This window comes from Dermatophagoides farinae, chromosome 2 (genome assembly GCF_024713945.1).
Source record: "Dermatophagoides farinae isolate YC_2012a chromosome 2, ASM2471394v1, whole genome shotgun sequence".
NCBI classification, from domain to species: domain Eukaryota; kingdom Metazoa; phylum Arthropoda; class Arachnida; order Sarcoptiformes; family Pyroglyphidae; genus Dermatophagoides; species Dermatophagoides farinae.
This window is the reverse complement of record NC_134678.1, coordinates 6,087,917-6,103,842: the sequence shown is the minus strand read 5'-3', so window position 1 is coordinate 6,103,842 and position 15,926 is coordinate 6,087,917. Positions and strand designations below refer to the sequence as shown.

Below are 15,926 nucleotides of genomic sequence, written 5' to 3'. Positions count from 1 at the left end.
GAACCAAAGAATGAAAAAAAAAGTTGATGACAACAATAGAGAAAGGAACAACAACAACAATAACAATGGCATCCGGGATCTGATCATCATCATCTCGACATACATCGATACATTTACTTCATATAGATAGATAGGATACAAGGATACAAGTTGGCATTAAAAAAAAAATTGGAAATCTTTTTCACATATATAATGACGATCATGATGATGGTGATGATGATGATGATAAAGATGTATTTATAGTAGCAGTAATCGCATAAGCAAAAAAAAGAAGAAGAAGAGTATCCATCCATCGTATTATTATTATTGATTCTTTGTCATCATAAGAATATATCGATAAATTCATCGATGATTATGATGATAATGATAATAATAATAATGATGAGTGATAACAATGGTTAATCAATTTTTTTTTCTTCTTTCTCTTTCACTCTAGTGTAGTATAAGCACCAGAATATTCTTATTAGGGTCATACATAGAATTTATTATTATTATTATTATTATTATTGACATTATTATTATATTGAAATTATCCATTCATGCGATCAAATTTTATTTTCTACCCGCCGCCATTCTTCATTTGGACCAAATTTTTTTTTTATTATCAACTTTAACTATAGTAGCTATATACAAATTTGCGATACAATAAGTACGTAATCATCATTAACAGAAGAAGAAGAAGAAGAAAAAAAAATGATGATGACAGCCGATTGATGATTCAGAGGTTACCTCATATAGTGCCAAACGATTCATCCTGATCCATATGATGAGTACCATGATTTTTTTTCTGAAACCTTATGAAGAAAAATTCCTTGGCCTATACTTTTCAATGGGCAAAAATGAGATGGAATGCTCAGCTTTGAAAAAAAAAAAATTTTTTTTTCTTTAATTAGGCATCATCATTGCCGTTTTCCGTATTGTCGATTTTGTTGTTGTGTAAATGACAATTGATTCTTTCATTCCCCTTCCTAGCTTTTGCTAAAATTCATCTTTTTTCTTTTTCTGTTCATTTTTTTTAATGATTAAGATCGTTATGATTTTTGGATCGTAGATTCAATTGTATGCTTGAATGCTAGCTGCATTCAAATAATCAACCGTCAATAAAAATGTTATAGAAACATATGGTTTAGAGTAGTTGAAAGTAATAGCATCAACAACGATTCAGAGAGATTTTCACTGAATGTCTTAATATCATACCACATTTCTATATTGATGTATAGAGAATAGAATCATCATCCATTCATTAAATAGAAAACGACATACTATTCATCTTCATTGGTAATATTTAATCAACTATGGGGCACTAAAATAGTATTTCCTGTGCATGACACATTCAACAATTAAGTAACCAAGTTCAATTGACCTAATGGTGATCAATGGATCAAATCGTATTGATCGTTGAATGATCAATTTATATCATTACATTCATTTAGCTGGCAAGGATTGATAAACTTTGTTAAACACTACATCCAAATACACACATTTGCACACACATATCCAATTTCATTTCTACAATCTAGTTTTACAATGAATAAATAGTATGATGATGATGGGGTCAATCGGTGTGACCAAATCAATATCGGTCAATTGAAATTTTAATAGTTTCCGATTACATAATAGAGATAGAAAGAGAGAGAGAGAGAGAGATGTTATATAAAAGGATGAATTGTCGCAACGTTAAAAATAAAGTTTCGTTCATTTTTTTTTCATTGTTCGCAAATAAATTACCGTTATGTTGCGCAGACCTGAACCGCTATCTTTTCTACTACGGTTCTATGTTTCTTCCAAGTTTTTGTATATGTGTATGTGTGTGCGTGTGTGTGTGTGTGTGTATTTGAACAACAATAAACTAGAGAATGGTTTTCAATTGAAAATCAGTGTTTGATTCCGTTGTCGATCCACATACGCACATACGAACCACCATTAGTAGCCACCTAGATACGCATATCAGGACCATCATTATTATTATAAGCATCGATAGCAATTAAATCAATCAACATACAGTGAAAACACATCGTCCATTCAATAATCAAGAAATATATATCTACGAATGAAACAAATGTTCTGGATTTTTGATCCACTTTCAAAAACATTTACGACCAAGCAACAGTCAATGCAATGCCAAGTATTCATTTCATTCATTTTAATCATAATTCATAGCACATAACTTCAACCAGCCCCGCCCAATTATATATTTATTGTCATTTATTATTCAAGAGCAAATAATTTTTTCTTTTCGTTAATTTTTTTTCCTCTTTTATCCTTGTTGAAGCTCATCAAAATCTTATCAAATCAAATTCAACATCACAATTATCACCGAATCAAACCACTGTCCAATTGAATAATGATGGTAAAGAAGGTCGAAAAAGTATTGTCATTGGAGCCGAATATACAGTATCCGTATCACAAACAAAACATATCACAAATCATCAATATGATGATCATGGCCATGAATCTATTGCTGAATTATATCCAAATGTTGATGAAGATATCGATACATTGGGTCAACGAGAAACATGGAACAAAAAATTGGATTTTCTTCTTTCAGTTATCGGATTTGCTGTAGATCTTTCTAATGGTGTGATTTGATTCCATAATTCTATTCAATGATTATTCAATTCTTATGATAATTCTTATTTATTCATTTATAGTGTGGCGTTTTCCATATTTATGCTTCAAAAATGGCGGTGGTATTGATTTAATTTTTTTTTTAATTTCATAAAATGTTTAGAAAGATTTATCGATACAAATTGTTTTACTTTACACTTTAGGTGCATTTCTTATTCCATATTTAATAATGTTAGCCATCGGTGGTGTTCCATTATTTTTTATGGAATTGGCTCTTGGACAATATCATCGTAAAGGAGCCATCACTTGTTGGAGCCGTGTTGTGCCTCTATTCAAAGGTAAGGCAAAATATTCTTGAACATCACAATTATTCATTATTCATCATAAATTAGGCATCGGATATTCAGTAGTTTTGATTGCATTCTATGTTGATCTTTATTATAATGTAATCATTGCCTGGGCATTACATTTCTTTTTCAAATCTTTCTCTACCGAGCTTCCTTGGTCCAAGTGCAATAATGAATGGAATACCGATAAATGTTTTGAAATTAATGACATAACCCTTACGAATCAGGCAAATACATCGAATTTAATTCGTAATTCAGCTGCATTGGAATATTTTAGGTATGATTTCTGTTTTTAGTTTTTAAGGAATAAATTTTCTTTTCTTTTTTTTCTGGATATAGCCGACAATTTTTACAATTCCACGAAAGTCCTGGTATACATAATTTAGGTGAAATTCGTATCGAAATCGCCTTTAGTTTATTGATGGTCTATATTATCTGTTATTTCAGGTAAAATAATGAGAATTAGATTTAAAAAAAAAATTTTTTATTTCTCAAAAATTTATTTACCCTTTTAGTTTATGGAAAGGCATATCAACATCAGGTAATGTCATTTTCAATTCGAAAGCAATCTTATCTTATTTGGCATTTGTTTTTTCATTTTTTTTCATATTTAGGAAAAGTAAATCTTGAACAAAAATTTCTGAATAAATCGTTGAATATTTTTTTTCCCACATAACAAGGTTGTCTGGTTCACAGCATTGTTTCCATATGTTGTTCTTTTTATATTACTTATTCGTGGAATAATGCTTCCAGGAGCTATCGATGGTATCCGTTATTATTTAACACCAGATTTCAACGCCCTCTATGATGCAAATGTATGGGTTGATGCAGCTACACAGGTATTCTTCTCGTTGGGACCAGGATTTGGTGTATTGTTGGCATTTGCAAGTTATAATAAATTCCATAACAATGTTCATCGTGATGCCGTTTTGACCAGTGCAATAAACAGTGCAACTAGTTTTTTGGCTGGTTTTGTCATCTTTTCCGTATTAGGCTATATGGCCAAAAGACTTAATGTAGATGTTAAAGATATTGCCGCCGAAGGTCCCGGATTGGTATTCATTGTTTATCCGGAAGCCATTTCAACTATGCCAGCTGGTCCAATCTGGGCAGTAATATTTTTTCTGATGTTACTGACATTAGGCCTCGATAGTTCAGTGAGTATTGTTTTGAATTTATGGTACACATCATTGTCATTAAAAAATGTATTCAAGTTTGGAGGAAGTGAAGCCATCATAACTGCTATCAGTGATGAATATCCAATTGTCAAACGTAATCGAGAAGCATTTGTGGCCATACTATTTTCGTTTTATTTTCTTATTGGATTGGCCAGTTGTACTCAGGTAAAATATTGATGATAATAATTAGATGATTTCATTTACAATTATCACCATCATCTTAATTAAAAGGGTGGTGTATATATCGTACATTTTATGGATCGTTTCGCAGCTGGTTATTCCATTTTATTTGCTGTTTTATTCGAATCGATTGCCATTTCTTGGATATATGGTATGATAGAAAAAACGAATTCTAATCTTAAAAAATGGATAATTTTCATGATTTTTTTTTTCATCATCTTGATTATTAAGGCGTTCGACGTTTTTCACAAGACATAAAATTAATGGTTGGATTTGAAATCTGTTGGTGGTGGAAATTCTGTTGGGCAATCATGGCTCCGTTCTTCATTATGGTAATTAACTAATGGTCATATTATCTTTGGTATGCTTTATTTTAATGAAAAAAAAAATATTATTCAGTTCATTATAGTATATGGATTAATTAACTACGAACCATTGAAATATCATGATTACGAATATCCAATATGGATCAATTATTTGGGATTGGTCGTTGCTGCATCTTCAGTTCTTTGTATACCAATAACTGCTTTATGGTTGATTATCATTACTCCTGGATCATTTAAAGAGGTAATTATTATTATATAATATATAAGTATTTTAGATATTTCATCAATGTTTTTTTTTTTGATTAAAAAAAAATTTCTTACCAAAATTTTAGAGAATAATAAAACTTCTTAAACCATATGAAGAACAGCGAAGAAAAATATTAATGTTACGTGTAGCAAAAGTTTCCAAAAGTATGGATACATTTACACCGATCAAATCAACTAATAGATCGCCCATTAGTAAAGTTTAAACAACAACAACAGCAACAAAAATGATATATACACAAGAATCATTGTCTCACATTCACACACAAACACACACACACAGAATCTCACATTATTATAGTTGAGTTATCAGAATTATTTTAATTGATTATTATCTATTTCATGATTAATCGTTTATATATGATGGGCTAAAAGTGTATATTTTTCGTTTTGTGTGTGGGTGTGTGTGTGTATGTTTATGCTATCAATTGTCATTGTCAAGAATACGAATATAAATAAAAACGGATTACATCTAATGACGAATATGGATGAATGAATGAAGATATACAATGTGAAAATGAATCATTCGTATGTTGGATGGATTGATTCCAATGATTATTGCCCAGAATTCCAATGATTACCATCAAACACATCATCTTACGTTCCATAATTTTTGATTGACTATATATTATGTATGCAGGAATTTTTTTTTGTTGAAATAAAAAAAATTATGTAATCGAAAACGAATGCAAAAACAAAAAAAAATATATGTTCATTATTAGTTAACACACATACCCCATTGTATTAGCTTAACTTACTTTCATATTGGACATTCTGTTTCATTGTAGGACAGTTTCTATCCTGTTATTAAGAGTTATATAAATGATGATGTAAAAAAAATGAAAAGAATAAAAATTTTGCTGTTATATAATCATTATATATGATTTAAAGAAAACATTTTCTATGCTACTATAACCGAATTGGAAAATCTAGATTGTAAAATTTGATTTCCATTAATCGGATTATATTTGTTATATGATTATTGTCAAATGATGTAAATTTTAAAAGAAAAAAAATGGAAAATTGGCATTTTATGTTATCATTGTATTGCATATGGATGAACAAAAAAAAAAAAGAATAAATGACGGAGATTACCTTTGATGATTGTTTGAATTCAATGTTTGTACGAATAACACGATCATTTATCGATTGTGTTGGCCGAAAATTATTGCCCAATGGAGCTTTAGGAACATCGATGCTACCTATATAGAAACATAAGAAATCAGAAGGAATTAGAATTTGAAAATGGCTCAAAAAAAAGAATCGTTTACCTTGCATCAAAAAACGTAGGGATTGGAGCTGAAATTTATGATTTAAAAATTATAGTAAAGTAAAAAAAATTCTTTTCAAAAAATAAGAATTACCTGTTCTTTGGTGATTGACAAAGGCTATATATTGACAAGAAATAATTATTGATGATTAATATGCACACGAAAAAAACTAACCTTGTTGATAACAATCCATGTTACAACTTCATCACATGATGGTGTTGTTAGTGAACCATCATAGGTTACATAATTCTGATCATCAGGTAATAACTCACGTAAACTTAATGATTTTATAGCCGTCTTTTGACCTTTTTGATTAACAAATAAAATTGCAATAATTTCGTCATATATTATCTTGTATTGCTTACCTCGATAAACGATATGATTAAGTTGTGATGTTAGGATTTCAATTCCGGCTGAACTTTTTGATTCTTGCTATTTAAATTTTTTTTTAAAGAGGTGAATGAATTATTTCAATTTTTTTTTTTGACATATCGTGACTCACTTTAAGAAAGATGGCTATACCAACAAGGCCATTAGGTTTGGTTGATGCTTCTTCATAATTTTCATATAAATCAGAATTATAACCAATCAATTGAATCTAAATCAAGAGAAATATAAATGTTGAATCAAATTAAACTAAAAAAAATCAAGAAAAAACAAACTTCACCGGGAAATTGAAAACCGGAAATTAAATGCTCTGAACCATATGAATCGACCAGACCAAAATGGATATGTAATGAATGAAAAATATATGAATATGATAATGGACCACCATTTATTGTTACTGGTGGTGGTATTAGATTATCATTATTGTTGTTGTTGTTGTTGTTATTGGTGGTGGTTGTGGTATCACTTTGATTATTATAACTATAATGACTATGAAAGACGACACTATGTCCATCATTTTCGATATATCCATTTACTCTGTGTGTGTGTGTAGTTATTACAGTGGAAAAAAATTAAACAATAGAACCAAAAAAATGACTTTAAAAAAAGAAAATGACCTCTAGCTAATTATACCTGTTTTTATTAATAAATATACTCTTTAAATTTGGATCATATAACAATAATCCTGGTTTTATATCAATCGGTGATTGGCGATGACCTTTGTTACAAAGAAACCAATCTGGATTCAATATGCCCCAGAATTCTGGACCTATGAATAACAATATATCGAAAGACAACAATAAATGTAAAAAAATGAAAATAGAAAAAAAAGATCAAATGACATTTTATATATATGTTATTTGTATCATGTTAATATCATCATATTTATATTTATACCAGAAATTCCATCATATGTCCACCAGAAATTCCAATCGCATTTGATCGCTTTTTTCGGACAACGATGACGACGACGACGACGACATTATGATGATGATGACGATGATGTTTGTTCAGGAAAGACCATGTAATGAATAGAAAAAGAAAGAGAAAAAAAATGATGATGATGAGAAAAAAAAGATGAAATTAAAAACAAAACAAGAAAAAAAACAAACCAGTACAAATGGAATAATTAATAAAATAATATTTGCTTATTTTTTTCTCGAAAAAAACCATGGAAATTTTTTTTTTTTTTTGAAAAAAAAACTAGGACTATTAAAACAAACATATGTTTGCCTAGTTTAAAAAAAACAAACTGAGAGATAGAAACGGAAACTGCACAAAGTAAACATACACGCACAACAACAACAAAAAAGCGTTTGCTGTGTGTATATGTGTGTAGATGAACAGATAGATTCTCTATCGTCAAAGAAATTTACAAAAAAAAAAAATTTTGAAAAATAAAAAATTCATTTTAGTTTATTTTTTGGCCATGTCATTAAGGCTGCTGACAACCACAGTTTTTTTTTCGTTTTGTTTTGTTTTGTTTTGTTTGTCTCCACATACTTGTTCCAAATCATTCTGCGTTTTTTTTTTCTCGCTTTCATTCATTTGGGTAACATATGAACGACAAAGATGATGATGATGATGATGAAACGAGGCTGGTTGTTTCGGATATTCTTGATGCTCATTGTGTGTGTGTGTGTGTGTTTGAATGCGAAATAAAAATTAAAGAATTTTTTTTTTGCGCGAATGGATTTCCTGTCTGTGTGAAAATTTTAATTTTTTTTTTTTTGGTCGTTGATATATTCTACTATATTCAATGGTAACATGATGACGATTTTTTTCAATATTAATTAGCAAAAAAATAGAAGAGTTAATCTTTTTTTTTCATTTCATTTTTGGAGCTTTATGTTTATGTTTATTTTTTTTTTTTGTTCATTGGATTTGGACAATCACATTATTAATGGACATTTAGAAAAGATGATTATGACAATCATCATCATCATGATCAAAATATTTTCATGCATCATCTCGTTGTTTTTTTTTTGCTTGTGTTTGAGAAATGGAAAAATTTTTTTTTCTCTTTTGATGATTGAACATGATTCCTCAAATGTGATTGACTTTGAATCGAAATTTTTCGTGTTTGAAGAACATGTCACGCGATTGTATAGAATACTTGAAAGAAAAATTGAGTGAAACAATAACAAACAGAAAAAAAAATAAATAAATAAAAATAAAATCCATTTTTTGGGATTGAAATTTATTCTTCTTCTTCATCTTCTTGTTGTTAGCTGTCTCTTGTCACGAATCAACTCGATTCATATTTCTTATAGAAAAAAAAACAAATTCCATCAAAATCATCGATGTTAATATAATGTATATACACATCATCCCTTTTTGTGCATTTGATGATTCGATCAGTATATACAGTGAGATTATTTTACAGTTGAACAAAAAAAATTTTTAAACCTACCTGGAGCATGTAATGTAATCATCATTGTTATGAAAATGATTATAAATCGTATTAAAATTGATGTTGACCATCGTTGTTGTTGAAAAGATGGTTTTTTTGTTAAAATTTTTTCGAAATGAAATTTTTCCTTTTCAATCATGATGATGATAACATACACAAATAATGTGATCAAAACATGTAAACAAAAACTTTAATGATTGTTTGTTAATTCGTTAATAAGATGATATATCGAAATAGAATATGTGGAAAAAAATAACAAAATGAACCGAATAACAACGAAAAAAAAACAGAAAATCATTGATCAACCAAATAATAACCGTAATAATTATGGTTAATAAATTATTAACACACACACACACACGAACACATAAATAGCTATTGATTATTGGAATAACAATTCTAAATGAAAAATCATCTAGCTAAGATTGTGAATCAGAATCATCATCATGTAATGAATGGATGAAAATGACTGTCTGACCCCGCATCCACGACGACAGATCGACAGATGAAAATGAATGAACACATATTGTACTCATGTACAGAATTACAAAACCTATAAGGAATGGAATTTGTAATTGTACCACATTTTGATGATGATGATGATGATGACCAATAAAGATCTAACTAAACAACAACAAATAACCGAAAACGAAATGTTACAAATAAAAAACAAATTTTGGAATTTATACAGAATCGTTGCGACAAATTTAACACACAATCCATAAATGGACAATCTTCGAAGATGAAATTTTTCTTGTTTTTCTTGTAATATTTTCGCAGTTATTATTGAACAATTTTAAGGATATTACATTGATTCGTGTCTTACGATCGATCATTCGATGTTTGTATATCCGTCTGTTTTTCAGTTTCAAATCTGGCTAGGCTGATTATTATTATTATCATCATCGTTTAAGTTTAACGTACTTATAATTCTAATATACTATCGAATGAATCATAGAACGTAATCATTCAAAGATTTCCATTATAGAATAATATAATACACTTGCGTGAATTTGAATTTGCGCCGTATCAGTGTCTATGTTTTTTTTTTGTATATATTTTTAACCGCTAGTGATTCAAAAACAAAAACACGAAAAAAATTCTGTTTGTGTGTGTGTATTGGTTGGTGGGTGGGTTTATGGTTGCTGAATGGGATTTTTTTTTCTTAAAATTTTTTTTTTTTCAAAAAAATGAATCAAATTTTTCTTTCTTTTTCAAAATCCTTGATTTGATTATAATTCGGATAGGATATGTGGGGGCGTAATTGTTTTCAATATGTATATATTGAATTTATATTCTCTATATTCGTTTGGAAAACTTGTCACTTGGATAATTTGTGTTTTCGTGTTTTTGGTGTGTTTGTGTGCTTATGACGGGCGGCTTCAAAGAATTTTTTCTTTCTTTCATCCATTCATTATTTTTCTAGCAATGGATTCTAATTTATGCAATTGAACAGGACCAATAACAAAAAAAAAACACTATGTGTGTATGTTTATTCCAATTAGTGAATCTTTCACACATACCACAAACATACACACACACACACACATAACCATTATAGTGAAAAATAACAACAACAACAACAAAGATTCTTCAATTTGTTGTTTATGTGAGTGTGGGTGTGTATCTATAGACATTTTATTTCATTATTGTGCGGCATGTATTTAGTTGTTTTGTTAACCACGACAATCATCAATAATATACAGATAACGAAATGTGATATAACGGCCATCGGCTATACAGTTTTTTATCATCCGAAGAAGAAGAAGAAGAAGAAATGATTCTCATTCATTTCTTCTATCACTGTAAATGATGATGATGATTTTACCACAGCATGATTTCTACAGTTTTCATATATATATTGGCCACTATCGTTAAATCATCACACCATTATCAGTGATGTGATTTAAGTGAAAACTGAACTATCAGAATTAAATACAATCATCATTACACAACACTTTATTGTGATGATTATATATCGGCGATGAGATTTTTTATTTTTATTTTTTTTTTTTAGTTCACCAATCGGTACAATCAAATCTATGACAAAAAAGTTTTCGAATAATCAAAAACGACAGTTGAACAAAAGAAAAAAAAATCGATAAAAGAAAATCGCAAGCGGGGAAAAAAAATAATGTAATACAAGCAAAGTGAGAAAAAAAAAGTCAAATACAATGTCTACTACTGGTCAATTTGAATTGATTTTTATCGCCGATTTTATCATTTATGGCATCGATTAGTTGATTTTCATCATGATTTCTAAACAATCAATTCGTTATTGATCATTTTTTTTCTGTTGGTGTGTATCAGTATGTTGGTCATCTTTACAAATATATACTTTATAGATGGAAAAAAAATTGAAAGAAAAAAAAATTACAAAATTCTTTATAATGGGATAGTGGCGATAATTTTTTCCATTTTATTCTCTCTCTCTCTCTCAGTGTTTACAATGATAATTATCATTATAGAAATAAAATAAAAACATTTTAGTGTTGATGTGGGTAAACGAAATTTTTGTTTTCTAAAATGGTAAATACTATATTTTTACAAATATGTGTGGCAACCAGAATGTGCCATCAGCAGCACACACATTGCCACAATCACCAACCAAAAGTGTTAATTGTCATCATCATCATCATTTTTTTTTGAGCCGTTATATGTGGCCACCATAGAATTCTGTGTTTAGGAATTTCGTAAAGTCAATAATGAATTTACATCTGTTTTTGTCAGATTTTTTTTTCTGTCATCAAATTTGCGAAATTATTTGCTTTTTCTTCTTAGTCTTATTTTTGGAGATAAAATTGCCGAATTTGAAAAAAAATTCTGTCTTCAACAAATTTTTTTTTCTAATAATAAGATTCTAAATGAAATCATCATCATCATCGTATATGCACATGCGGGTGTCCATTTGAAGTTTATTTTTGGTCATATCCACATTATCAGTTATCAAATAGAATGAAATAGATTAAATTGGAAATCGAATTTTTTTTTCGATAACTGGCGAGGAATTTTCTTGTCTTACTTTTACACTCATTCATTTTATACGATAATCCTGGCCTGATTATGGTAACTTTTCATTGACTTTTAATTGTCAAATTGATCAATCAATATGTGTGGCCAAAGAGGTGATAAATCCTATACAAAATAGTGAAATATTTTGTTTCCATCGATGAAAGATGATAGATGCCTTATTACACATTGACATCATGGATTCTGAAAGCCAATTACTAAAGTAGAGAACATAATAAAATGAAACTGATAAAGTTTTTTTTTCTCTCTACATTCAACTGTACAACTGAATTCATGTGATAATCAATAATAATATTTCATCAACTAACAAACTAACAAACAACATAGCTATAGTGATGATGATGATCATGTTCAATGATGCTTTTTTTTACGGCATCACAAATGAGATGAATATTTTTCAATTCAACCACAACCGCGACCAACTAACTGATTTTGTCTCAAATTTTTTAGTCATTTTTTTTCTTTCTCTCTCTCTCTCTCTCTCTCTCTCACATTCATTGTAATGTATCTTTTTTTCCCGTAATAATGATGATTATGATAATAGTCCAAATCTTGTACTAGATTTATCGAACCAAACCTATTTACAAAAAAAGAAAAAAATATTCGAAATGTGTGTGTGTGTGTGTGTGGATTCAGCCAGATATATAGGGGATTGCCATCATTTGTCAAATCAACTTAATTTATTGTTTTTTTCTCTTTCTCTCTCTGTGATTCTTTATTGCATGTTTGTAACCAAATAAACGTTACTACTGTTTTTATATACAAAACATACCAGGAATATTTTCATTTCATCCCTACTACTATCGGTTCGATTTTACCATCTTCAATCTGTGACATTTTTTTGTTTGTGTTCAGCCTAACTAATCAAGCAATTTGTTTGATATTAAAACCGATGAATAGTATAGAATCTCGACAATACCAAATGGCCAATTATATGAATGAAAAAAATATATGATCAACCCCTAACCATCTTAAAATTTATAACCATCCACCATCATCATCAGCACCAGCACCAGCAGCAGCAGAAGGCAGAATGGTTCATTTGTCTCCAAGTTTTCTGTAAGCCAACGCCATTATGCAATCAAGTGCGTAAACCAACAACAACAACAATCGATTATGATCTTTAATGGAACCTAACCAGAAAAAAAACTAATTTAGCAAACATTGTGACCAACAAACAAGAGACCAAAAAAGAAAAAAAAATTAGCTTAAAGCAAAGGAATATTACAATATAACAAAAGAGGGAAAGAGAGAGAGACAATGGCTACCATTTTGAATTAAAACTAAATATCAAATACGAAGGCGTATTATATATATATAATATGACATGATTTAGATAATTTATCTTGCTCTCAATTTTCTCTAGGTTGTTTTTCATTCATTCATTCATTTATTTGTTGTTTGATTTTGCAAAGTTTTTGTTTTGTTTCTTCCTTGTAGTAGTTTCAAAACCAGAAATTGCAATGCCAATATTAACAAGATTTGATATGTTTTTACCTGTTTTCAGTTCATGTGTTGTATTTATGCACAAACCAAAAAAAAACAGATAGCAAAGAAAATTAAACAAAGGACAGATTTTGAATGAAACAAGGAGAAAAAAAAAATAAAACAAACTGACAAAGACAAATATTCAAACATATGGATAAATGAATCAAAACAAGCTGTTTTTGGTTTTCTGTATCGGTTTTTTCTTTGGCTTCTTTGATAATGACAATTTGTTAATAAAATGAAATAGAATAACAATGGAAAATGAGATAATACTACATTACAGCTAGTCGACGATTAAATTATTCATTTGAATGACAAACATATAAATATTATCTGATTTGTCATATTTTTTTTCGTATTATTCGATTTGATCTATACAAAATGAGATTTATACAAGTATCAGTTTTTCATTATGATGAAATATTAGCCTGATTACAGGTAGTTGAGAAATTAGTAGACATTACTAATTAATTTATGAAACATATGAATTCTGAACGAATATATGTGTGCTGTTCATATATTTTTTTTTTCCATTCTGTCATACTGTGATTCTTTTGTATTTGATTTGTTGCCATACTTTTGTCTTGTTGTTTTTTTTTTTTGACCAATAGACAAGCTTGATGATTATTATTATCATCATCATCATCATAATGATTGGATAATTTTCACCTTACAATTTTTTTTCTTACCAATAAATAGCCATGATTTTATGCAAATAATTCATAAACATAAACATTGAAGAATTCCAATTACAATTATAGGATATATAACCAACCAGAGAAAAAAATACCGAATATTTGATAGTTTCAATTCTCATTCAATCACATTCACTTCATTTGTAAATTTGTTTGCGTGTATTTTGTATCAAACTTTACTACATTGTCACATATTTTTCGTGAATAATATATTTACAATAAGTAATGTTTTTGAATCCAAAATACAGGAGAGAACAAAAAAAACCATCTATAGATAAGTATTGGCTACGAAAGATTTTTCTCTGTCTCTGTCTCTCTCTCTCTCTCTCTCTCTCTTTCTCGATCGACACACCAATAGACAGAGAGAATTATTATTGGCCAACGATTCATTCATATTATATTCACATGAATTGTTGAATCCATCAATTATCATTGTGAATATGAGGCAAAAAAAAAGAAGAAAAATGATAGAGAAAAAAAAAGTTCACTCACTCACTCACTCACTCTCGCTCTTCTTTGAATGAATTTGATTGATTTTGATATATTTATGTGTTCAATGATTTGTAAGAGATGAACATCCACCAACATTTGATATTCTCAAGAATGATGATGATGATGATGATGATGATGACAACGTAAAAGATACGAATATCAATTCTTGTCGAAACTGTTATTGTGAATGATGATGATGATAATTCAAAGTTCTAAATGTGTTCAATGAATATTTTTTGAATTCTTTTTTTTCTGTTACTTTAATAAATGGATAAATGATTCGAATTCATCCATCCATCCATCTATAGTCATTCGTCTTGGTTTAGCTTTAGCATATAATAATATAGAAAAAAAAATTCTTGACATTATATAATGTATATGAGAAATAACCAAATAACCAAACCAAACACATACATACATACAATAAAAAAAAAGGTTTCACATGACCAAAATGAAAAAAATGATGATAAAATTAAACGACAGTTTTCTGCTATATTATTCCAATGTTCACAGCAAATGTTTATTCATTCATTCATACACTATTCACATAGACAGACATACACACGAACACTTTCGAATGAAGAAGATTTCAAATCGATATATCATCAACGATGCAAACCGGTATAGCTAAATTCCAATATATTGCAATTCTTTTCACATTTATATAAATACAACAACTATTATTCTTTATTATTATTATTATTATTCGAAAATCTGTAACCAAATAAAATAGCGAAATAAATATTTGATAAATGATGATGATGATGAAACAGTTTTATGTCGGTTTGCATTCTGTAAATTCAAAATTGCATTGTTTTTTTTAAATTCTTATTCTCGTTTATCTTTTTTTTCTCGCATATTCTACAATGTCAAAGTTCATAGTGAATGATGATAAATTTTTTTGGAAAGATTTCTGAATATACTAAATAAATGGTTAATATATTATTCTGAAAAATTCTATGAAAAATGAAAATTTTTTATTTTTTGATCTTAACCCGTTTTATTTTCATTTTTTTGTTCTCATAGAATGTCGTTTAGAATACTAATAGGATGTTTATAAGCTGATTAATTTTTATTTATACGATGTTTTTGTTTTTTAAAAAAATGAATCTTTTGCCAATTTAAATCAATGTCGATCATTATTATCAATAACTGCAATAAATATGCTTGTATTACTTGAAGATGAAAAAAAATTTTTGCATGTCATCAATCTCATTATTTGAACGTTTTAATTCTTTAAAATTTTTTTGAAAAGCATTTTCTGAAAACACGTAAAAAACTGGCTTC

The 15,926-nt window shown here is 28.6% G+C and overlaps 2 protein-coding genes across 5 annotated transcripts; one reads left to right on the top strand and one right to left on the bottom strand.

The window, feature by feature from the left end:
- The first annotated feature begins 1,937 nt into the window (after positions 1 to 1,937).
- DAT (Sodium-dependent dopamine transporter) lies at positions 1,938 to 5,339 on the top strand. The gene is made up of 13 exons (XM_047054044.2): positions 1,938 to 2,125; positions 2,273 to 2,578; positions 2,652 to 2,690; positions 2,772 to 2,906; positions 2,961 to 3,192; positions 3,255 to 3,362; positions 3,431 to 3,461; positions 3,596 to 4,072; positions 4,130 to 4,258; positions 4,325 to 4,424; positions 4,505 to 4,605; positions 4,673 to 4,840; positions 4,932 to 5,339. The coding sequence occupies exons 1-13, from the start codon at positions 2,119 to 2,121 to the stop codon at positions 5,067 to 5,069; spliced, it is 1,971 nt and encodes a 656-aa protein (XP_046910000.1). The 5' UTR covers positions 1,938 to 2,118; the 3' UTR covers positions 5,070 to 5,339.
- Positions 4,476 to 9,883, bottom strand: CARPB (Carbonic anhydrase-related protein B). 4 transcript variants are annotated; one of them, XR_012832084.1, is made up of 12 exons: positions 7,634 to 7,852; positions 7,419 to 7,466; positions 7,155 to 7,290; positions 6,797 to 7,058; positions 6,637 to 6,732; positions 6,500 to 6,566; positions 6,309 to 6,439; positions 6,228 to 6,251; positions 6,135 to 6,162; positions 5,959 to 6,065; positions 4,707 to 4,823; positions 4,476 to 4,639 (listed from the first exon to the last, which is right to left on the bottom strand). XR_012832084.1 is itself a non-coding variant. In XM_075728644.1 (12 exons), exons 1-12 carry the CDS (start codon positions 9,071 to 9,073, stop codon positions 5,456 to 5,458), a joined length of 1,110 nt encoding a protein of 369 aa, XP_075584759.1. In that variant the 5' UTR covers positions 9,074 to 9,876; the 3' UTR covers positions 5,165 to 5,455. The 4 variants fall into 4 exon arrangements, 2 of the variants coding, with proteins under 2 accessions (XP_075584759.1, XP_075584760.1); XM_075728644.1 differs by lacking the exons at positions 4,476 to 4,639; positions 4,707 to 4,823; positions 7,634 to 7,852 and adding exons at positions 5,165 to 5,484; positions 5,622 to 5,664; positions 8,935 to 9,876; XM_075728645.1 differs by lacking the exons at positions 4,476 to 4,639; positions 4,707 to 4,823 and adding exons at positions 5,165 to 5,484; positions 5,622 to 5,664.
- Between the last annotated feature and the right edge of the window lie 6,043 nt (positions 9,884 to 15,926).